Consider the following 23,917-nt stretch of genomic DNA (forward strand, 5'->3'; position numbering starts at 1 on the left):
GCATGTGAAGAAATGGGATTGGAATAAGCTTCCCACTGTTTCATACTCTGGATGGTATATGTCCAAAGAAGAGTTCTGTCAAAAGTTTATGAGCTAGAAGGAGAATTCAGACTTGCTCTATAAACACTTCTTGTTTGAAGATTTGTTAAAAAGTAGTTATTGGCTTGAAAAAATAGCTTCATTAGCTGAGTGAATAAACCTAATAGAATATTGCCAGAATCTCATGATAATGTCTCCACATGTGCTGATAAAATTTATGGAGTTAGTGCAAAAATTTGGCCTCAGAAACGTGGGGTTAAAAACGATTCATTTGTGGCGTTTAGTTTGTTGCATGGTTTCAATAGTAAAGAACGATCATTAAGACGAGTAGAGCAACATCTTGCATACTTAAGGAAAAGCGGCATCATGGATTTAAGTGTATGATTTCAGTTGTATTCACAATTTATGCTATCCTAAGAAATTTTCACATTACACTTGTTGATGAAAGTAAAGGAAGAGTTGTTTGATTTACTGAATGATGACAATTTTGAAGTACAATTTAGCTTTGAATTATCCAAATTCTAGTTAGTGATGAGAAAGGAGTTTCTATCATTTGTCTGTGTAGAGGTGGAAAGTAGCTTGGGGCTGCTGGTAGGGGTGGAGATTGACTAATAATTTTGTAATATAAAGAAAATGTATTTAAGATTTTTTTTCACTGAGTTCCTTATAGATACCACCAAATCCCATCAAGTTTACTCCATTATACTGTTCAAATATGAATTTTTATGTGTGTCATGATTTGAAAGGGTTAGGAAGCACTGGACTGAAAGCTGTAACAGTCTGGAAAGCTGAGGCAAGAATGTTAACTGTGACAGGTCTCAAAATCAGTCATTAAATGATTTCGGAGAATAGAGTACAAAGCAAAGACTGGGAGAGGGTAAGATTTCAGGAAATACATTTACTAACTGGGCAAGTGTGATGGGGGAGAGCCTGCTGTCACCTATGTCTTACTGAGGTGGGGAATAAGGACCAGCAGTAGTGGGATGGGTAGGTGGCAAGAAGATGATGAACCAGACTCATCTGGACTAAAGCCAAATAGCTGTTCTGGTGGTCTCTGAATTATGTGGAAGAATAAAGGCTTGGGTAGAGAAATAGGTTTCTTAGCCTTCTATAACTCACTCATGGGGATTGATCAAAACAAGTCAACTTTTGAAGGAGAAACCTACTTTTTGGAAAAAAATACTAGTAATTACTTTGTGTCAGGTTCTATTTTTAGTGTTTTCTATGTATTAATTCAGTTTAATTTTACACTGGCTGGTAATAGTACCATTATGATTCTCATTTTACAGGTGAGGAAGCTAAGGTCACTCCTGTTCATGGTAGAGCTGGTACATGAACTCAGGCAGTCTGGCTGTAGAATCTCTGTACCTGTCTCTATGCTACACTGCCTCTCAAATCTGTAGTGTATCTAACTACCTTTCTCCTCCTAAATTTCCCCCCTTGACCTCAACACAGACTGTTCTCATATCCTGGACCTTCTCCTGTGGAGGAAGTGGCCTACAACAGATGCTATACTAGAACTTCCTCTTAACATTATGACTCAGTTGCTTGTTTGGGGGAAAGTTGATGAATATAGTCCAAAATTAAGATGTCATCAGAACATTTACTTTGCAATACCCCATCATTTTATTAAGTAGCTATGCTTTAGAATATGGTGGCCACTAGCTACGTGTGGCAATTCAAATTGAAATTTTAATTAATAAGTAAAATCAACTCAGATCAAAAACTTGGTTCCCTTAAAGTTGCACAAGCCACACTTTAAGTGGCTACTGCCTACCATTTTGCACAGCACAAGAAAGTTTTCTGTCATCACAGCTGGTTTCATTGGACAGTAGCATTCCTCTTCTCCAGGTCAGCTACATAAGAAGTGAGAGCTCATTTCCTATTGGCTTCTTACTCCTCAGGCTGCCTTACTTCAGTGATTGGCTCCACTGTCTTTCCTCATATTGTAAAAGACAGCGATACCAGAAAATAAAAAAGATTTTTATGGTCATTAGTTGCTGGTTCATACAAGATATGCTTTCTTAAAACAGTGCTACAATACTGTTGACCTTGCTGTCCTTTACCTTACTTTGCAAGTATAACAATGACAAACTGTGTTCCAAGAAATCCGTACATGACAGCCTGTCACACTTTGGCTTCTGTTGAACTTGAAGGCATCTTAGCTCTTGTGGCTTAAAAGTGTGCATTACTGTTAATAAGCAAGAGCTCCTATGGGTGTGTAGTTGGATTTTTGAACCCAATTTTAGGATTTGATTATTATTCATACTGAGTATAATCTCATTTTTGCCTGTCGTAATGGAGGTTTTGCTTTGTTTTTAAATTAAATGTGGATTTGATCAGCTGAGAAACCATCATTATTATTATTATACCCAGCTTTGATAAGCATACCTTTGTAGGTTGGCTGAAAAAAGTCATGTCAAACTAATCTCTTGTTTTGTTTTGAGACGGTTACCAGATGGGCAGGATGCTATGGAAGTAGTGAGTTTGATCTCAACCAAATCATTTAGACTGTTTTCAGGGGCTGGCAGTTTGGTGAATAAGGACTGCAAAAATCATATCAAATTTGAAAAACCTATTTAATCTGAGAAAAATAGACTGTTCAAGAAATTCAAAGGACTGTGTTGAGTGAGCAGTGTTGATCAGAATGATAATTTATTGTTATCAGAGGAGGCTATCAAGGTTACTTACGATAAATATAAAGTGTTGTTAGTATGTTCAGGGGAACACATGAAGTTCCCCAGACCTTGGGGCAGCTCTACATAAGCAGGGGTAACTACAGGATATTTTCATTCTTGCAACCACAAAAGTGAAGTGAGCCAAAAAACACAGTGGGAATTAAATGAAGTAGGGTTAAGTTTTCATTAAAGGCTGTGCAGTGCATTCACCACTCCTGGTTGCCCTGGCAACCAGGCTCCCTCGCATGCTAATGACATTATAATGAGAAAAAAAACACATGCAAATGTAGTAAATAGTAATTAGAGGCAGAGCCATACATGGAGTGGTGAGCTCCACCTTGGGAAGGTCTGGGGAAGAACTGGTGAAGGGTTTGTATTGAAGACAAAGAAAGAGGTAATGAAATAAAGACTTTGAGCTATGTATAAAAGGGTTGAGTCTGCACAGAGCATACTCTAACATTTGCCTCCTGCAAATACCTGTCTTTTCTCCAAGCAGAACTTAGTCAAAATCAGAAGTCATGCAGTTGTACGTCCACATTGTCTTAACAGTTCTATCTGTTGGTATCAATGAATGGAAAGAATCTTTGTTATATTTGCCTTAGATTTGGAGCAACTGTAGCAACCTGCTGTTTGGAATGCCCTCTCTGCTCACATTGGACAGGACTGGTCCCATCCAAAGTAGTGGAGCCAGAATATGTAGCCAAAAGTCAGTCTTGGTGAAGAGAGAGTCTTAATTCTGTGTTGTTTCAGGTGGGATAAGTAGGACCAACAGAAGACTACATTTGGTTAATATAGAGTATAACTGACTAATAATACATGCCACTGGAAATGTGTCAGAGATGCTGTGTGACTGCCTCTCTCCAATGTGATAGATAGGGTTTTTGATTTGCCTGAATGGTTAGACTCAGAGTCTATGAATTTGTGCTCAATTTCATTCTCTTCCCTTTATTTCATTTTATTCAGGCTCTTTTTCTCTGTCTTTTCTATTTTTATTGCCACTGTTGTTTATCTTTTGTTTGTGTATATTTCTTGGAAATGACTAGAAAATGTTAAGTTGCCTGCTTCACATTATCCTAATTCTTTGATTTATCTTATTAGTGTCAGCTGAACCATAAATTATTGAATGAAAATCACCAAAAATAGCCATTAAGATTCATAAATTCCTACTAGTTTTTTCCTCTTTAAATGAAAAAAAGTTAAAAATTTTCACAAGGAGTGCATATCTACTTTTGTAAAAATTTGCATTAGTCTATTATTAACAGTTCAAGTAATATAACATATATATGATAAAGTGTTTTTGGCCACTTCTCACCTTCTCTGCCAACTCCCAGTCCCAAACTTCGGAGAAAACCAGTGTGGAGAGTAAACTTTAAAATCTCTTTCTATGAATTTATATGTGTGGTTATTATATGTAATAATGTACATTATTAAGGTATTATTCATATCTAACACTTATTGACTGAATGCCATGTATCAGACACTGATCCTTTTTGTATATTAATTCATTTAATCCTTAGATAACCTCCCCTTGAGGGATTTTATAGAAAGAGGAAGGAAGGCCAAGAAAAGTTAAGAAACTTGTCCAAGGTGACAAGCCAAATTTATATCCCAGGAAGTGTGATTTGGAACTCATGTTTTCTCTCATCACATTATTCTTCCTATTCTGCAGGTAACACACACATATATGTTTTCTTTTCCCTGTGTCTAGAATCAATTACTCCATATGATTATTCTTCAGGTAGTTTTTTAACTTAATATTCAGAGGTCATTCCATCTCAGTAACTTACTTCTTCCATTTTTTCAAATTATTGCATTTCATTCTCCTGTTCAATGCAAGATAATTTAAGCAGTCCCCTATTGCACCATTAGGTCCAATACACCATAATTTAAACAGTCCCCTATTGATGAGCATTTAATTTGCTATAACAAATGATACTTTAATAAATACCCATGCAGAACAATTTTTATATATACTTATATATCTGTAGAATTAATAGTTCAAAATGGAATTGCTGAATGGGAGAGTGTGCTCATTTTGCATTTTGACGGATACTGCAAAATTAGCACAATTATCACTTTCTTCTTGAAATACTCTTTGCTTAGCATCTGGGACATAAACCTGTCAGTTAACTTCTACCTTGAGACTGTTTCTTCTTGGCTTCCTCTGCTGGTTCTTTCTCATCTATCAACAGCTGAACACTGGAGTGCCCCAGGGCTCATTCTTTGGACTTCTTTTCTTCTCCATTTAGACTCCCTCTCTAGGATATCTTACCCAGCTCCTTGGCTGTAAATACTATACATTCACTGATATCTCTTAAAAATTGTATTTTTAGTGCCTATCATGTCCCTGAACTTCTGGCTTTTATTTCCAGCAACCTAATTGACATTCCATTTTAATGTGTACAAGGTATTGCACATTTAATTCATTTTTATTAAAGCTTCTCCCTCTCTACCCCAACCTTCTTCTTCTTCTACATACTTCCCTATCTCAATAAATATTAGCTTCCAAATGTTCAGGAGAAGAGCCTGAAGTTACCTTTGACTCCTCTCTTTCTCTTACATCCATGTTTAGTCCTTTAGTAAATCCTAACTCCATCTTCAAAATATATCCATAATCTACCACTTCTCACCACCTTGACTGCACCACGTTAGCCCAGGCTGCATCATTTCTCACCTGGCTTGTTGCAGTGGCTTCCTAATTAATGCCCATTTAGAATCTAGTCTTTAAACAGCAGCTAGAGTGGTCTTGTAAGAATGTGAGTCTGGTCATATAAGTCTGTGGCTCGGAACCCTCCAATGACTTTCAGTTTTAGAATAAAATCCAAAGCTTTGTTCATGACTTCCAAGGTCCAATCAGTTCTTACACCCTTTATTCCCTAGTCTCAAGTTCTGTCATTCCCCCACTCTTTCATTCTGCTCCAGCCATACTAATATCCCTGCCATTTACACCATGGGGCCTTGGCACTTCCCATTCCTACTGTCTGTTGTGTTCTTCTCTTAGATAGCTTTATGACTTCTTCCCTTATTTTGTTAGATCAGTGCTCACCATATCAGTGAGGAGCTACTACTTGCCTACCTAATGTAAAATAGCATCTTCCTAATCCTATCACTCAGTCCCCCTTACCCCTTTTTAAAATTTATTTATTTACTTAATTATTTTTATTTTTTAACAGAAAAAAATTTTTTAGTGTATTTATTTATTTATTTAGAGAGAACACTGGAGCAGGGGAGAGGCAGAGAGAGAGGGAGAGAGAGAATCCCAAGCAGATTCCATGAATCAGAGCAGAGCCCATCGTGGGGTTCAAACTCACAAATTGTGAGATCATGACCTGAGCCGAAATCAAGAGTCAGACACTTAACTGCCTGAGCCACCCAGGCACCCCCTTACTACTTATTATTAGAGAGAGAAAGCAAGGAAGGGAGAAGGGCAGAGAGAGAGAGAGAGAGAGAATCTCAAGCAGGGGCCTGATCCCACATAGGACTCCTCGGGGGGCTCCATCCCAACCGTCAGATCATGACCTGAGCCGAAATCAAGAGATGGTCAGTGGTCCAACTGAGACACCCAGGCATCCCTACTCTAATTTACTTTTATTGCACTTAATCCCACCTACTTTACATATTTAGTTATTTGTTATCTCCTCTACCCTGCTCCCTGTTTTCCAGAATGCAAGCTTCATGAGGAAAAGAACCTGTTCACTTTCTGTTCACTACTGTAACCCTGAGGCTGAGTACAATATATTGCATGAAGTAGGTGCTAATAGTATTTGTTGAATGAATGAAAACATAGACAAAATTTCTCTCCAAATATACTGTAGCAATTAATTTTCCTATCAAAAAGTATATGAGTATCCCCATTATCTCCTACTCTATAAAATTAGATATTACTGATCTTTTTAAGTTTTTCATTCTAAAAGGTAAAAAATGATATATTGATTTAATTTGCATTTTCCTTATTACACTGATGTTGAGCATATTTTTATATGCTTATTGGTCACTGGTATTTCTTCCAGGAATTTTTTGTTTATGTCCTTTGTCTGTTTTACTGTAGGGTTGTTTATCTTTGTAATATCGATTTGTAGGAGTAACTTATATATTATGACTATCAATCCTTCATTTCTTATATGTATTGCAAATATTTTTTCCTAGACTGCCACTTCTCTTTTAACTTTGTTAATAGTGTCATTTGTCATATAGGAGTTTTAAATTTTTAACAAATCTGCCTTCTTTTGCTTTATGGCTTCTGGGTTGTTTTGCTCAGGAAATCCTCCCTAACTTCAAATTATGAAAATATTCTCTTATATTTTCCTCTAGACCGTTATTTTTATTATTATTTTATATTTAGAGATTTAATCCATCTGGAATTTATTTTGGAGATTGTGTGAGATAGTAATGTGGTTTACTTTATTTAATGGTGAACCAGATGACTTCATGTTTATTATTGACTCATCCATTCTTCCATCTATGATCCAATTTTTTTCTTATATATTAAATTCCAACATATGAGTCTACTTCTGCACTCCATATTCTAATCCTTGATCTATTTTACTTGTCTGTCACAATTACATAGATTTTAATTATTACTAGTGCCCTTTAGTTGATTTTGATAACTGATAAATATACCATTCATTGTTCTTTTAAAAAAAAATCAACTACCCTGTGCATTTTTTAAACATAAATTTTAGAATCATTTTACAAGTTTCATAAAAAACTTGTTGGGATTTTTTTCATGGTCTACAGTAAAGTTGTAGAGTTTTCCTGACATGATACATATATTCCTGGGTATTTGACATGTTTTTGTTCATATTGGGAATGGTGTATTTTATCTTCATGATTTTAATTGATTACTACTATATTTGTAAAATTATTGGTTTTTAAAATTTTCTTCTAAGTTTAGTTATTTTGAGAGGGAGGGAGGGGGAGAGAGACAGAGAGTGAGAGAGGGAGAGTATAAGTGAGGAGGGGCAGAGAGAGAAAGAGAAAGAGAAAATCCCAAGCAGGCTCCTTGTTGTCAGTGCAAGATCATGACCTAAGCAGGACGCTTAACCAACTGAGCCACCCAGGTGCCCCTAAAATTATTGTTTTTATATGTTGATCTTCCTGGACACTCTCTGAAACTCTCTTATTTATTTTTATTACTTTTTCTGTTGATTCTTTAGATTATTTAAGCACACCATGGAACCGTCTGCCATTTTATCTTTTCTTTTATAAGAACTTTCTCCAGACAATGAGTTGGGACACTTGTAGACCTCACCTTGTATATTTCCAATCTCTTAGAGATTACTGTCCTGCACTGCCTGTGTCCCAGTATCTGAAAATTCTGGTTTCATGTTTTTTTGTTTAGCTTTCTAGTTGCTTAAGATGGGAGGGTAAATCTAGTCTCCATTCTATAGAACTACTAAAGAAACAGAAGAATGCAAAACTTCTTGAAGGATATTAGTGTGTATTGCCATTATATGAAACATTTACATTTAATAAATATAGATTTTAACCTAAGATATTATCAGATATATATGATCATCAGTTCAACTGTTCTGTTTCCAAACCAAGATTGGCAGCAGAGCAGTGGGAGAACATGATTAACTCATGGAAATGAAGAAGAGGTATTAAAAGATGTCTCCCTAAGATTTGTCGCATTGTGGGCTATTGTGTTGGCCCAGCTTTCACATAGCTCTTGCCTTGATACAGAGGCAACAGACTTCCTTCTTCTTCTGAGATTTGCTCATGTCATGCTCTGGGAAGCAGGAGTTCTGATAGAAGATACAGAAGGAGAGGGCATTCAGTAGAAAAGCTTTAAACATGCACAGGCTTGGAATGGAGATGACTATGAGGGCAGAGATTGTGACTCATTCTGGGAAATATGTCAGGAAACTTTTGTTACATTAATAAAAAAGACTGAGAGGATAACATCTTCCCTCTTTTTCTTCCTCTTCCCTCTTTTCTGTCAGTGTGAGTTTGCCACATTCCTGATATTGATCCAATTAGTGGATATTGAATGCTCTTTTTGGCAAGTAGAATGATTTTAGTAAAGTCTTCAATCTCACAGTATTCAGGCCTCATGTATAAAAAGCAGTGATTGTACTAGTACTGTGCAGCCTTCTCTAAAAGCTGTCAGTATCTTCTTCCCTATGATTGGTCAAAACCCTTTTGGTTTTCAGCAGTAGCCGTGAGAATCTGGCTTATTGTGCTCAGGTTGGAACAGCTTCTGAAATACTAACCATAGACTCTGTCCTACCTTGGCTGTTCTTTTGGGCAAGCTGCCTCTGTGTTCTGTGCAGCAGCTGTGTGACTGCCTTTCACTCACCTCTTTCTGCTTTGCTATCTATACTGAGTTGAATAGTGTCCCCCCAAATTCATGTCCACCCAGAACCTGTGCATGTGACTTTATTTGGAAATAGGGTCTTTGCAGTTGTAATCAAGTTAAGATGAGGTTATACTGGATTAGAGTGCTAAGTACATTATGACTGGTGTCCTTATAAGAACAGGGAAATTTGGACATACAGATACAGACACACCAGGGAGAAGACCTCATGAAAACAGAAGCAGAGGTTGGGGTGATGCATCTGCAGGTTGGCAACAATCAAAACCTAGGAAAAGTCAAGGGAGGATTCTCCCCCTAGAGCCTAAAGAGAGAGCATGGCTGTGCCAACACCTTGATTTTGGACATCAAGCCCCCAGTTTCAGAATGGTGAGAGAATAATACATATCTCTAGTTTTAAGCTACCCATTTTGTAGTACTTTGTATGGCACCTATACAAAAGGAAGACCTTTCTCACTTTCCCTTTCTCTTCCTCCCACCCTCACAGCAGGAGCCTTCTCTGAGTTAAACTGCTTAAGGTCAGGCACATTTTATTTTGTGAGAAACTAGTAAAGTTAACAAATTGTTTGTACTGCTTTGCAAGAATAATGCTTTGAAATCAAAGTGACAACTTGCTACCCTGATAATTTTCTAGTGTCAGACTATCACATTTCTTTCAGTTTACTTTTCAGTATAAAATAACTTCAGTACTCTTAATTCTCTTGAATGGTTTGCTTAGAAGAGATAATGTTATAAAACAGAAATTATTTATGAAAGAAATCAGATTTGGAGTAAATTTAAATCTAGAAATCAAGACAGGGAAAGTCAGAACCTGTGTCATTTATATGTTTGTTTTTTATTCTATGATATTAGAAAAGCAATGACAAAACTTTAAGAAGATTTCAACTAGAGTGAACAAAATATGGTAAATCTCTATAAAGTTAAATTGGAAGTAGAAGCAAAGAGAAAAAAAATATTTTTCTGCACCAGGTTTCCCACATCCCCTCTAATCACTTATAGTAGCTGTTGGCCATTCCTTGGGCACAGATAAGCCGGAATGCTCTAGGAGGCAAAACCAAATTGTTTAATATAAAAAAAGTATGAGGCACAGATGGAGGTCCCATATCTATGATCTGAAAATTGAAAACTCCAAATGGCTAAGTTGGAAAACCTGCAAACATTATTAAGAAAGCAAAAGAAGAAAAAGAGACTGAAATCCCACAAAATGGTTTATAGTGAAACTTAACATTGTACAGATACCTGTTGAAAGTGTTAAAAAGGAAAATGGAACTGATGTGATTTAAAGTTACTTTTTGGTGCTTTGGCTCCAAGAAAGAGAAGGGATTTAGCATCCTTTAAACTGTAATCATTGTTTAAAAACGTGTGTGAAATAAGCAGGCTGTGTAGGTCTGTGTAAACACAGAAATGCATGCTTCCATCAGATAAGGTCACTAAATTGGTTCAGTAACCTTTTCTGGTCTGACAAGTAGCTGGTTTTCTTTTGCCTTTTTTTTCTTGGGGCCAGTGTGCTTTTCTGTGTTTGACCTGCATTTGGGGAAGGGGAGGGTAGTGTGTTCTCCTGCTCATCTGCGAAGTCAGGAATGGGCTGGAGGTGAAAAGAGGGGGGACTTGGCAGGTCTGAGAGTCCTGCCAGGAAAAGGGAGCAGAGCTGTTGTTAGAAAACCAACTTTTTAGGCAAATGAGCAGAGTGACAGGCCTCTCGGTATGTCTTCATTGAATGAAACAAAGAATTGAAGACCCTTAAAATTGGAATTTTAAGTAGCCAAAAAGATGTTTGCCAAAGATATGCTAGAATTCTAGGAAAGAAGTATTGACCTTGTTTTGGTTTACCAACTAGAGGGTTAGTTTAAAAAGGAGAGAAAAACAAAAATTAGTATATGTAAAAACATTTGTGGTTTTTAGAATAATTTTGATTTCAGAGTGGAAGGAAAGTTTAAAACTTTCCTTATTTAGTCTTCCTAGAATAGTGTTTTCTTACATGGGTTGGATCTTTATTTTACTTTATTTGTTTTAATTTTTACAAGGAAAAACAGTACATGGTCACTGTAAAAACTTTTATAATACATAGATATATAAAATACAGAAGAAAATATTTTCTTTCCTCTGTTTCAGATATGTAGTTTGTTTTCTATGTAAATATAAATATATGAATGCACACTTATAATATATTTATGTAAATGGGATCATTGTTCTGTAACTTACTTTTTCCACCTAATACTATATCATGGCATCTTTTGTTGTGAGTTATTGAACATCTGTGTTATTTTCATAGTTATCCCTTTAACCTTAAATAATGTACATCTGCTTCCTGATTTCTCATCTTTGGACAATAAAAATTGATTCCTGTTGTGATAGATGAAGAATTAAATGTGCTTATACTATCTCCCACATTCCTTCCTGTTCTACTTCTGTTTTTTAAATTATATTATTATTTTTATATCATCAAGATTTATAATATTTAGATTTTGTTTATTATATTTAATAATAATGTAATTATTTCTCTTTGTCTTGTTTACAGATGGATTAGAATTTAAATCTAATAAAAGTATATAGTGAGTGTGCTAATGTAGGCAAGATTCACTGCTGAACTAGGTATTGTGATAGAAGGCAGTATAACCCACTGATATGCTGCTGCCTTGGAGAGAATATTTCAGTCAAACTCCTACAGATTATCTTTTCTTTTCATACCTTGGCCTTGCTTAAGAAAGCTCTTTTAATTGGGAAGAATCAGAGAGTCTCCAGTCAAGGGCCTGTGGTCACGTGTGTTTTGTTGTTTGATTTCCAGCGAATGAACAAATATGTTCAGTAGGCATTCACACGTTAGGTCAAACAGAAAAAAGCAATAATTATGGGTTGTGTTGTGAAAATGGTGAAGCAAGGGGGTATCAGCCTATATTGGATGGGACCCAGCCAGAATTTTTTTTTCCCCCACAAGGACAGCCCCAGCTTCCTTAGCTGGAGCTGAGGTACATCTCTAATCCTCTGCCCTAGAAAGTTTTGAGGTAAGGGTAGATTATTTAATAAATTACTGTGTTATGTTGAATAAACTCCAAAATACTAAAAGACCAGGGAAAATTAGAGATGTACAAAGCTTTTTTTCAAAGCTGAAATATGTTATATCCTCATTTTTACTTTTGGGTTTTGGTTTCTTGAGTTTTTGGTCTTTTGAAATTTTTGGAAATGCATTCCAAATGCATTTGGAAGGTATAATGATATCAGAAATTGAACCAGAGTTAGTAAGATTGGGTGGGTGTGAGGGGTGGGCACGAGGTGGGGACACATTAACATTTTTAGAATTGTGTTCTGGAGGATCTCTAAATCCTTAACTACTTTCCTACACCAACTTTGGCTTTTTAAAAAATGGACAGGTACTAGTTTAACATCTGATCTACCCAGTATAATCTTTGTTTTCCAGAGGCAGTTTTTACTTTCTTTTTTCACCCCTTAGATTAATCAGCTATAGGCAGCTACTGGTAGTATTGATTTGATCTCTTACAGAAGGAAAGAATAACCACCTGAGATTTGTGGCCTAGGTTTGGCCTGTTATTCAGGGTTCCACTGACCCTGAAGGGACTGTTTGATCAGTGTTGGCAGTGACCTAGAAACTTCTGCATCCCTTAATTCCTCCCCAGCAACCTTGCCATTCTGGGCTGTTAACTTGAGTTTGAGTCCTATGTGCAAGACTACTACAAAGCAGAGCTGAGGTCCTTAGGTAACCACCTTTTTTTTTCTTTTTCTTTTTTTTTTTTTTTTAGATAGCAGTGTTTTGCTAGAGACCATTAAAACCTTATTAAAATTCAACAACAGAAGCCCTATAATTATTTGGATAGCTGGATTCCAAAAGGCATAACAGCTCTCTGGGTGGCATAGCCCATGGCAACTTGTGAGAAAGCAGACACAAACATGTTCTGTTAAGAAATCTTTAGATCCCCTTCCAATACACAATCAGAACCACACTAGAAAACTTGTCTCTATAGCTTTCTATACAGCTTCCAAGACATTTTCTCCCTAGAAGTTCAAGATTGGGATTTATTACAGCAGTGTGATAGCCTGGAGACATATGTTCAAAGGACAATCAATGAAGGATTTGTTTAACAATCAATGAAGTATTTGTTACTTATAGGCACAGAAGGCTTTGTATACTAAAAAAGTAAGTTTCCTTCCTAACCCTACTACCCTCTTCACCCACACTTTCAGAGGTCACCACTGATATCAGTGTCTTGGGTGTCCTTCCAGATATATTCAGTACACACAAAAGCGTATGCATTTGTATTTAAACAAATGATGACATAATATACACACACGCATACTGTTCTGCACATTTTTCCCCTTAAAGATCTATTTTAGTTATTACTCCATATCACTACTTGTAGAACTTACTCAATTTTTATGGCTACATAACATTCCATTATTTGGATATACCACAATGTTATTTAACTTCACTGATAGGCATTTAGGTTATATTCAATTTTATGCTGTTGAAGCAATACTTTATATGTATCATTCCATGAAGTCTGTTTCCTACATGTGCAACTCTATTTGTAAGATGCATTTCTGGGTGGAAGACACGTGCATTATTAATGTGTATAGGTATTGCCAACTTGTTCCTGAGGAGATTATACTAATTTACCCTGCCCTGGCAACATAGGACAGTGTCTACCATTTTATTTATATCTTTATCTACCCGCTATATTTTCATGCTTTTTTTTATCTTTGCCAATCTGATAGGTAAAAAAATGGTATCACACAGTTTTAATTTGCATTTATCTTATGGGAAACATTAAACCTATTTTTATATGGTTAATATCCCTATGTACTTCCTCTGCAGTGAACTGTTTATATCCTTTACTCATTTTCCTATTAAGTTGCTGGTCTTTTTCTTATTGGTTTATTGGAACTGTCAATACATTGTAGAAATTAAAGCTATTTATATATTGACATAATTAGTCCTTTTCTATGATATGGCTGCAAGTCTATTTTTCATATTTTGATGTTTGTCTTTTGATTTTATGGTGTTAGGTTTTTTTTTTCTGTGGAGTGGAAATTATCAATATTTTATTATGACTGTGAAGTTTTTGTCTATTTTTAAAATATCTTTGTATATACATATATATATATATATATAAACATACAAATATAAAATCATTTACATATATTTTCTAGTGTTTTCATCTAGCACATTTATGGCATTGTTTTTTCTCATTTAAGTCTTTATTCCTTATTTTGGTATAAAGTGAAGGGCATTCTGTGGAGATAACTTGAGTTTTGACTGTGCAGAGGAAGTGTTCTCTTTTTAATTGGTGTTTGGCTTACAGCACCTGGACACATTCTATTAGTTTCTCTTCTGCAGTGATGGAATGAAGCAACCTGCTTTGTGGCAGATGGGCAGCACGGAGTTCTGATGGCTGAAGTGTAGTTAGATACAGGACAGTGACAGTTTTAAGTTATGAGATTAATGGCAGTTACAGAGGCCTAGGTTAAGGCTGGGCAAATTGCCAGAAAGTAAGGTTTGAGGTAGTAGTAAAGACCACTTAAAAAGCAGTCTCAGCACTGTCACAGCTCAAGATGAGTGTTTGCAGAGGCCAGTTTAGTATATGGAGAGCTCCAAGTGAGCATACTATTCCTAAAGGTTGGGAGTTGTTTGTGGCCATTTCCCTTGAGACAGCTACAGATTACTTGGTTGACTCTGTTCTTAGAGTTCCAAATGGGAACTTGAATGAATTAAGTGAAGTAATTCTCAATCCTGGATGCTGCATTACAGACTACAGGGAAGTTGTGACTGGGAACCCCAGCTAAGGTTGAGAACCATTGTTTAATGTAATCAGTCTGCAATCCCTTTGAATCAGGGATTGCAGTACATGTTGCCTCAGTGCCTCCAAAAGTGCACACAAATTATCTGGGATCCTGTTACATACAGATTCTGACTCAGAGGTTCCCGAGCAAAGCTTGAGATTCTGTGTGTCTAACAAGCTCCCAGATGACAAGGAGGCTCCTGGTTCCCAGATCACCCTTGAGTGCTTCAGCTTGTTACTCAGTGTGCAAAGTTTGGGCTTTCACCACTCCACAACAGTCAGTAAGCATGTTTCTACCATGATGCTGATCTCTGGCAGAATTGCTTAGTGTGGTATGGAGAGCACTGGGGTCATATGGCCTGTTTTCCAGTTCCAGTGGCTCCCCCAATTAGTTGTAAGACAGATCTCTTAAAAGTACTTAAGTCCTTCATCCTCTAATCTCTAACACAATAGGGTTGAGTTGGATAAACTGCAAGGTTTCCTTTGTTCCTGCCTTCTCCTGTTCTGGTCCAGAGTGTTTTCAGACTCCGTGGAGACAAGGAACCAGTGTTTTATGTGCAAGCAGACTCTGTAGTTAGGACCCTTTCTTCCCCAGGGGCTGGGCCTAGTCTTAACTTTGGATTGCTTAGGGAAAATAAAACTAACACATGTTAAAAAATTAAAGAAAACTTGACATTGAATTGTAAGCTATCATAACTACAGAACGAATGCAAGGAAGCTAGAGTTGAGTGTCTACCAGGAAAGTCAGTTGAGATTTGAGTTAATTATCATTTATTGGGCCAGACAGACTGTAGTACTAGCTCAGGGGGCAGTTCCTCATGCTTTTATGTTTGCTTGTCTCTACAAAAGCAACCTTCAACAGTGAAGAGGAGAACATATTTTTCTGCCTTAAAACAGCATAGGAGAACATTTACTTCTGTGAAAGTAAATGTTTGAAAGGAAGCTAATATTCTATAAACTCTTTTTTTCTATATTTAATTGACTGTTAAGAGATTGATACTGAAAAGAAATTTACTGTATATATAGGCTGTGTCAAAAATCCCATGTATCTCCTTATAGACACCAATAAGTAGTATCAGAAAGTACCCACAATAGAAACAACATCCCTTAAATTACAAGTAATATTAAAAATGACACATCTCTCTATCTTAATTCATCGGCTAAGAGATCAGATAATACATTTAGATTTTATAACACAGGTGTATAGGAATTTTTGACTTAACCTCTTGGTGTCAAAGGAGATGTATTTTGCCTTGTATTAGAATTTGCCGTAAGAAGAGGTTGTATGATCAGCCCTCATGAAACAGAATAGTTACCTTCATTTGATGAATCAGATTCAGTACACACAGTTCAGTTCTAACTCTTCTCTGAATGTCTAAAGGGTTTTTTTTTGTTCCCTCTATAGCTAGATTATTTTTAAATTGCAGACTGCCAGTACTTTCTGTCTCACAAACACGTATCATTATGGTTTTACTGTATTTGGTAAATCTTTTATATAATCAACTATTGATTATCTAGTATAATGAGGGTGATCATACAATATAGTAGAAAACCATCTAGTTTAGTCATTCAAGTCAAACTATTTCATGATTTAGGAGCCTCTTTCTGTGGTTATAGGAGGCCCATTCTCAACAGCAGGAAAACTCATCTAGTTTTAACATAATAAACACAATATAGGTCATTTTATAGAAAGATTATTTTAGTTGCAAGTGACAGAAAGCCCAATCCAAGTTGGGTAAAGCCAAGGAGGGGCTTTTTGAAGCCGGGTAATTGCAAAATTTGAGGGTAGAACTAACTTTAAGTATGAGTGGTGTAAATAGTGTAATCAGGATCTGGTCTTTCTGCATCTCATGGCTTTGCTTTCCTCTGCATTGGCTTCATTCTCAGGCTCCATTTAATTACTTGATGGCTGCCAGCACTGCCAAGGTTGCCTGTCTTCCTGGTTGAAATCCAGTCGAAAAGAGAATACCGTTCCCCGTCCCCTAACTGAAGTCCTGAACTGTTTTCATTGGCCCTGAGTAGACTGCCCGTCTGAGTTTCTGAGGTCAGCAGGACTGATGTCCTTATTGGCCAGATCAGAGTTCTTTGATCATTCTCATAGTTGGGAGGCCATGTCCACACTGACAGGGAAGTAGGGAATGCTTCCATAGAAGATAATTGACTACTCTTCCAGAAGATGGGGCAATAAATACCTGATGTAAAAAGCAGCAACAACAACTACACTCACTACATATATCTTTCTCAATTTAAACCAATATTAAATGTCATTTATGTTGTCTAAATATAGAGATTTCAGTGGTAGAAGGACATCGGGGAAGTACTTTGCGTTTAGATGATGCAGAACTAGAATTTAAAAAAATGAGTAATTCTACAAAATGTATAACTTGAATGAAATAATAAAAGGTGATTATATTGGATACCTAATAGCTTACTTTACAGGGAAGAATGATATTCAAAATGTTTAACAACCTGCGGCAGTGGTATCAACCAATCATAACAAGTTGGATCCAGCCAATTAGAACTGGTGCTGATCAGGACCAAACAGCAGCATTCTTTTGTGAGTGCTGGTAAAGTGTCAGCCCAGGCAACCGGGAGGCATTGTAAAGGTGCCGCCAGATTTCTCAGAAAATATAGTTCCTGTATTAGTTTCCTAGGGCGACCATAAGAAAGTACTATGAACTGAATGGTTTAAAACAAGTACATTCTCTTATGGTTCTGGAGGTTGGGAGTTGAAAAGCAATATGTCGGCAGGGCAACACTCCCTCTAAAAGTTCTAGAGAAAAATCTTTCCTTGCCTCTTCTTGCTTCTGATGATTGGTGGCAACTGTTGGCATTCTTTGGTTTGTAGATGCACCACTTCAGTTTTTGCCTGTGTTTTTCTGTGGCCTTCTCCACTGTGTATCTGTGTGTCTGTAACCAAATTTCCCTCTTCTTGTAAGGATGCCAGTTGCATTGGATTCACGTCTACCCTATTCCAGTATGACCTCCTCTTAACTTTATTACATTTGCATAGACCCTGTTTCCCAAATAAAGTCACATTTACAGGTTCCAGGTGGACATGAATTTAGAAGGGACATTATTCAAACTAGCTCAGGTACCTAAAATCCAATGCTCTTACATTGTTGGCATGACACAAAATTTAAAAAAAAAAAGCAATATTAAAATGTACTATAAAATTTTTCTTTTCTTATTTTATAGATAAAAACTGGATTTTTGAATCTTAGTAAAAGTATTTAAGTGAATTATGAATTGTTTTAGTTGGAATGCTATTCTGTATTTTAACTGCTGCGTCAGAATCAGTAATCTCATCTTCATTAATTATAACTATTTCTGTTAAAATGTGAATGTTAGTATGATAGTTTGGTGGAGAATTAATAATATTCATTGATATGTAGGTATGTTTGTACATGAGGTGTTAACATTTTTATACAGGACCTTTTTTTTTAAAATTTTTTTAAATGTTTATTTATTTTTGAGACAGAGAGAGACAGAGCATGAGCAGGGGAGGGGCAGAGAGAGAGGGAGACACAGAATCCGAAGCAGGCTCCAGGCTCTGAGCTGTCAGCACAGAGCCCAAGGCGGGGCTTGAACTCACAGACCGCGAGATCATGACCTGAGCCGAAGTCGGACACTCAACCGACTGAGCCACCCAGGCGCCCCATATACAGGACCTTATTGAATTCAACCAAATTTTGCTTAAAAAAATGGAACTGACCACAATTAGATAAACATTATCCATTACTGTATTTAAGAGCAAATATAAGAAAGAGGCTAGCAGTACAAATTGGTAAAGGGCTTGGAAGTCCCATCTTCCCCATGGAACATTTGAAAATGGTGGTATTGTCATCAAGGTTTTAAAGAATGAATGGCTTTGTAGAAAAGAGTTTAGACTCTGGAGAGCAGAATTGAAACCATTGAGTTAAGGTTAAAGATAAACATTTCAATGCAGTATAATACTTTCTCAATGAACAATGTACTATGTATGAAAATGGAGGCGGTAGTCATGTAAGTGAGTAAAGCGTGGGTTCCTGGAAGTGCTCAGGCAAGTGCTGCATAATTATTTCCCTGTGACGTTTAATGGAGATCTTGTCTTAAACAAGAAGTCAAAATGGAAGGTCCCTTCTAACTTCAAGATCTGTTGCAAGTTCTCCTTAAATTTTTTTTATATAGGCCATGAAATCAATATTAATATGTGATGAAATATTTCTTTAAGTTTAAATGCTTTTTAACAGCTGCCAACCAGAAGTTTTGCTCTATGACTTATGTGCTATGGACTGCTTAGGAAGGAGCAGGGAGATCTAAGAGAAGGGGGAAACATCATTAATAAGTGAGAATGGTAGAGGATTAAAACTTCTATTCAATGAGTAGCTACTATGTCCAGGGTTTATTGGATGAATTTCTTTATCCATATTATCTCATTTCTTTGAATGTATTTAGTTTTTTATTGCTCAGTTTGAAACTTATGGAAAACTATAGTGCTTAAAATGATGAATTCTTAAAATAATTGGCATTTTCTTATGTATTCTTTGGTGATGCAACACAGGACTCTTCTGAAGGCTACATGTGCAAAACACACTTTCAAATTAAATCCGAGACTCTGATGTCACATTCGGGAACATCTGCCTGTGTACAGACATGTCTACCCATTGAGGTAAGTGGTTTAATATGTCTTATTCTCCTTTTCAGTCTTTTTGAAGTATAAAGGAAACAATTTAAATCTTAAACATATATTTGAAAACATTAACTGGCATTGGATCCTGGGCCTGCTATAAGGCAAAAATTGAATATCATTGGTCAGGAAGTATTTTCTTCTATAATATCGAAAGCAGGAATTGTGGTAGTGTAAAGATCTACTGAGTCCTTACAGACTCTGAGCCTTCACCCTTTTGGTTTCTCTTGGATCTGAAGACCACAGATGACTTCCATTGCCTATTGATTTTTCTCCAGTGAAATCCTCCCAGGACAACACAGACATGTCCCTTAGCTGATTAATACATAGCTGGAGACTTCTTTGCCTAGTCTGCCTTTAACTCTTTTCCCTTTAAAACTCTATGCCTTTTAAACTATGCTGGATCTGGGTCTCATTCCTTAGGGCACTTTAACCTTGACTTAAAAATCTTCCTAAATTAAATTTTAATAAGGTGCTGATGGCTTAGTGGTTTTCTGGGATACTTTCAATTTTATTTTTATCAAAATGCAAATAGCCTTCTTATATTGTTATTGTTAATAAAGAAATTTTTATATATTTATGGCAAAAGTAAACAAGAAATATGTAAAGAGTACAAAAACTGCCATATGTCCTTTAACTGGATGTAGCCACTATTATAATAAATATCTTTCCACAAATTTTCTGTCGTACAGACATGTACATACTTTTCTTTTTTTTTCAATGCACAAGTAATATATCATAGACTTCTTTACATGTCAGTAAATGTAGAATTCCATAGTTCTTTAAATGGCTTCATTGCATTTCATCCTTTGGATACACCATAATTTTGTAGAGCCCATTCTGAAGTAAAGTACTTGAATTATAAAATAGAATTGATGGGGATCTAATTGCCTCAACACAAAGGAAGAAAATACTAATGCTTGGAATTCTGAGCATTCTGGTAAAATGCGAGATTACGATTTTCTTGTGAAGGAAGAAAGAACCATTTCCTAGGACCTGTTAAGTCAGACCCATTTGGCAATCTGGCATTAGACTCCCACCTCTCTTTCCCCACTGCCTGTGTATGACACTGGCCTAGAAGTAACTCTTGCCAATATAATTCAGTTTGCAAGTTATTCTTGAGGGTATTGTGCTTGGTAATAAGCTAAGTGCCCCTGGGTAGGCGCTCAAATCCTGATTACTGCTTCGTAGTTCAAATAACCAACATCGCATTAGGAAGCTTTTCAATTCATTATATATTAACTTAAAAAATGCACACAGAAATGGTGATTTAAAAGATGAATTACCAGTTTATGCCTAACAAGTTGGCGGAGATTTGAAAAGAACTAAAAAGCAGTGTTGACAGTGTGAGGGAACTGACACTTTCTGGTTGATGTTTTAACTTCACAGAGCTTAAAGACAGGCACATACTACGAAAAATCTATTCCAATTCTAGGAATTAACCTCATAAAATAGAAATCTTTTCAACATTTTCTAACAAATTTGAAACATGAAAAGGTTGCAAGAATTTAGCAGTCAACATCCATATACTCCTCACCTAGAGTCTTTCATTGACATTTGCTGTGCTTGCTTTATTACATGTCTGTCCCTCTATTCATCTATCAGTACATTTTATTTTTTAATTTAATACTTCTACCTCAAAGTAAATTGAAGACAAATATTCATAGAATTATTGGAAATGTACACAGAGATTTAACTGCAAGTACATTCATTTCACCATTATTTATACTAGCAAAAAATGGAAACTGCGGAAATACAGAACAATAATGGATTGGTTAATTATGGCACATCTCTGTGATGGCAATTGTGATTCAGTAGGCCTGGAATGGGCCTGAGAGTTTGCAGTTCTAAAAAGTTCCCGAATGCTGCTACTGCTGCTGGGCCAGCAATCACATTTTGAGAACCAGTGCACTGCTCTATAATAGAATGCCTAGCATATTGAGATGCTGCGCAGCTGAGATGGTTAGTTGAACTGATGTATGACAGCATCGATATTGCAGTAATCTTGGTGAGATGAGAGATATCTTAGGTTGGGTTCACCAGAAGCAGAGCTTGAGATGGAGGTGCTTATTCACTGATTTGTTAGGGATAACTTTTAGAAGGGGGTGAGTGACAGAAGCAGGATAGGACAAGGGATAAAAGCTAAGGAAGAATGTGCTCTCAGCTAGAAACTAGCTTGGGTCTGACCCCATGGGAAGCTCTGGAGCACAAACTACACCTAGATTTACTTCTGCTTTGTGTCATTGGGATGGGTCTTTTTGTACTCTGTGACAATTATTGGCTTGTCGGTCATTCATTGGATGAAGTAGAGGTAGACATAGCTTCCCAAGCAGGGTGTCTCCGGTGTTACTAGGTATTCTGCTTTGTGTTATCAGCCAACAATCAAAACAGCTAAGTGGGGATGGGTACACTGGCCTTAAGGGGAGGTGGGTGGGGCCTCAGCAGTGTCCACTGCCAAAGAGTAACCTGAAACCAACAAAATGGGATCTACAGCGAAATATTTATATAAGTTCTGTATTTAGGTGAAAGCAGGGAGATGATATTATTTTGGAAAATGTGTTTATTTTTCATAGAAATATGCCATTATGTTAACATGTATTTGAAATGAACTAATACATATAATATTTTTTAATAATGTTAGTGTTAGTTGCTAATACAGTGAATGCCAATAGATAACAACTTTCTTTAAAGCTCATTGGGATCTCCAATTAATTTTAAACATGAAAAGGGATCCTGAGACCAAAAAGCTTGAGAACCACTCATCTAGATCAAGGAACTATTACATTATTACATGTGAAGAACACTGATAACTAAAATGTATAATAAATGAATACACAAGTAAGAGTTAAAACAAATAAATCATAAATAGAATTCATCCATGCAGAGAAGCATCTCAGGGGCCACAGGTGAGCTTGCAAAGATTACTATGAGGAATATCTGGGGCTTTGGAGACATTAAACTGCAAATTAAGGCCTAGGCAAGTTAGTTGTCTTCAGATACCTAGAAGCCTCTTCTGTGGAAGAAAGAGTAAATTTACTCTGCTTCTGAGGATAGAACTAGTTTGTGTTTGTAAAATATTCTAGATAATTCTCTCTAATGTTTAGTGTTGCCTACAGTGAAATCAGTCAACTTGCAGAGTTGTATACTCCCTCTCCTTTTGTGGAGATATTCAGCAACAGAGTGGATAACCCTCTGTCTGGAATAGTGAGTGGTCATTGACTGAAATGCTGAGATGCTTAAAGCACCAGGCAGATGATGAATGAGTGAAGTGGGTGTATCAAAAGTGGCAGGACTGTGGAGAAGTGGACATGGCATGACTCGTCCAATAGGGGCAGCAGACATACAGCTCCAGGTGGATTTTCAAGACAAGGCAAAGACCTGGATTTTTGTGTGTTGGCTTAATTAAAACAAAAGAAAACAAAACAGAACAAAATTGTGCAGGTCACACAGACTATACCTATGGGCTGCACATGGTCCTCAGGCCACCAGCATGTAACCTAGCCTCTATTATAGAAAGAAGTCTTTTATTGTATAGAAGACTAAGCTAGGGGACTGCTAAGTTCTCTTTAGATTTTAAAGCCCAAAAGTTCCAAATCTGTACATTTCTGATTTAAAAGTTTTTAAAGGAATGACTTTGCTAATAGTTGCTTCAGTTTTGTTTTGTTTTGTTTTTATTTTGGCCATGTATGATGTGGAAAATCTACTCACTTCCTTGTCCTAACCAGAACCAGCATTCTTGATTGTAGAAAGATAGCTGGATTCATGATTTTTATGACTACAAAATTATCTCCAATGGTATGTATATAATCATAGGATTTTAAAAATCAAAGTGAAATATAATGGAATGTATAAGTGAAGTAATTTGAGAAAATCACAATCTATATCCTTTTTGAAATTTTTAAAATGTAATTCAAAATGGTAGTTAAGAGAACGAGAGGGTATACACAATTCTCTGAAATATAATGGCATGCTGTTTAGAGTCGGCTTTGAGGAATAGGAATTCTTATAGGTTAGTCATATTAGATAAGACAGTTATTGTTGTGGGTGCCTGGGTGGCTCATTTGGTTGAGCGTCCAACTCTTGATTTCAGCTCAGGTCATGATCTCAAGGTTGTGGGATTGAGCCCTGCTTTGGCTCCACTCTGAGTGTGGAGCCTGCTTAAGATTTCTCTCCTTCTTCTGCACATCCCTTGTGCTCTCTCTCTCTCTTTTAAAAAAAAAGGACATTTGTTGTTGAGAGTAGTTAATATGATTTGCTTGTGACATTTCTGAGTTTGTGAAATAACAACAAAGACTTTGGAAATTTTTAAGCAAGGTATTTTCCTTAGCAGTCACCAAAAGAAATCTATTGCCTCAACTTAAAATCTTTGATATAAATGAATTTTTCCTCTTGAAATGGTGTCAGAGATAGGTGTGGAGCATAT

The 23,917-nt window shown here is 36.5% G+C and overlaps 1 protein-coding gene across 16 annotated transcripts in view; it reads left to right on the forward strand.

Annotated features, from left to right (window-relative positions):
- ATG10 (autophagy related 10) overlaps positions 1–23,917 on the forward strand; it is a 427,978-nt gene that overhangs the window by 216,931 nt on the left and 187,130 nt on the right. For 14 of the 16 annotated variants that reach the window (XR_008299455.1, XR_003413818.2, XM_053224540.1 and 11 more), the window contains 2 exons: positions 6,381–6,464; positions 19,369–19,476. Coding sequence is in view for 14 of the 16 variants with exons in the window: in XM_053224540.1 (XP_053080515.1) it covers positions 6,381–6,464; positions 19,369–19,476 (192 nt within the window). In the remaining 2 variants the exon portion in view is untranslated. The remainder of the gene's footprint in view (positions 1–6,380; positions 6,465–19,368; positions 19,477–23,917) is intronic. The other 2 variants (XM_053224556.1, XM_027038928.2) reach the window with 1 other exon arrangement.

Source organism: Acinonyx jubatus, chromosome A1, assembly GCF_027475565.1.
Source record: "Acinonyx jubatus isolate Ajub_Pintada_27869175 chromosome A1, VMU_Ajub_asm_v1.0, whole genome shotgun sequence".
Taxonomy (NCBI): Eukaryota; Metazoa; Chordata; class Mammalia; order Carnivora; family Felidae; genus Acinonyx; species Acinonyx jubatus.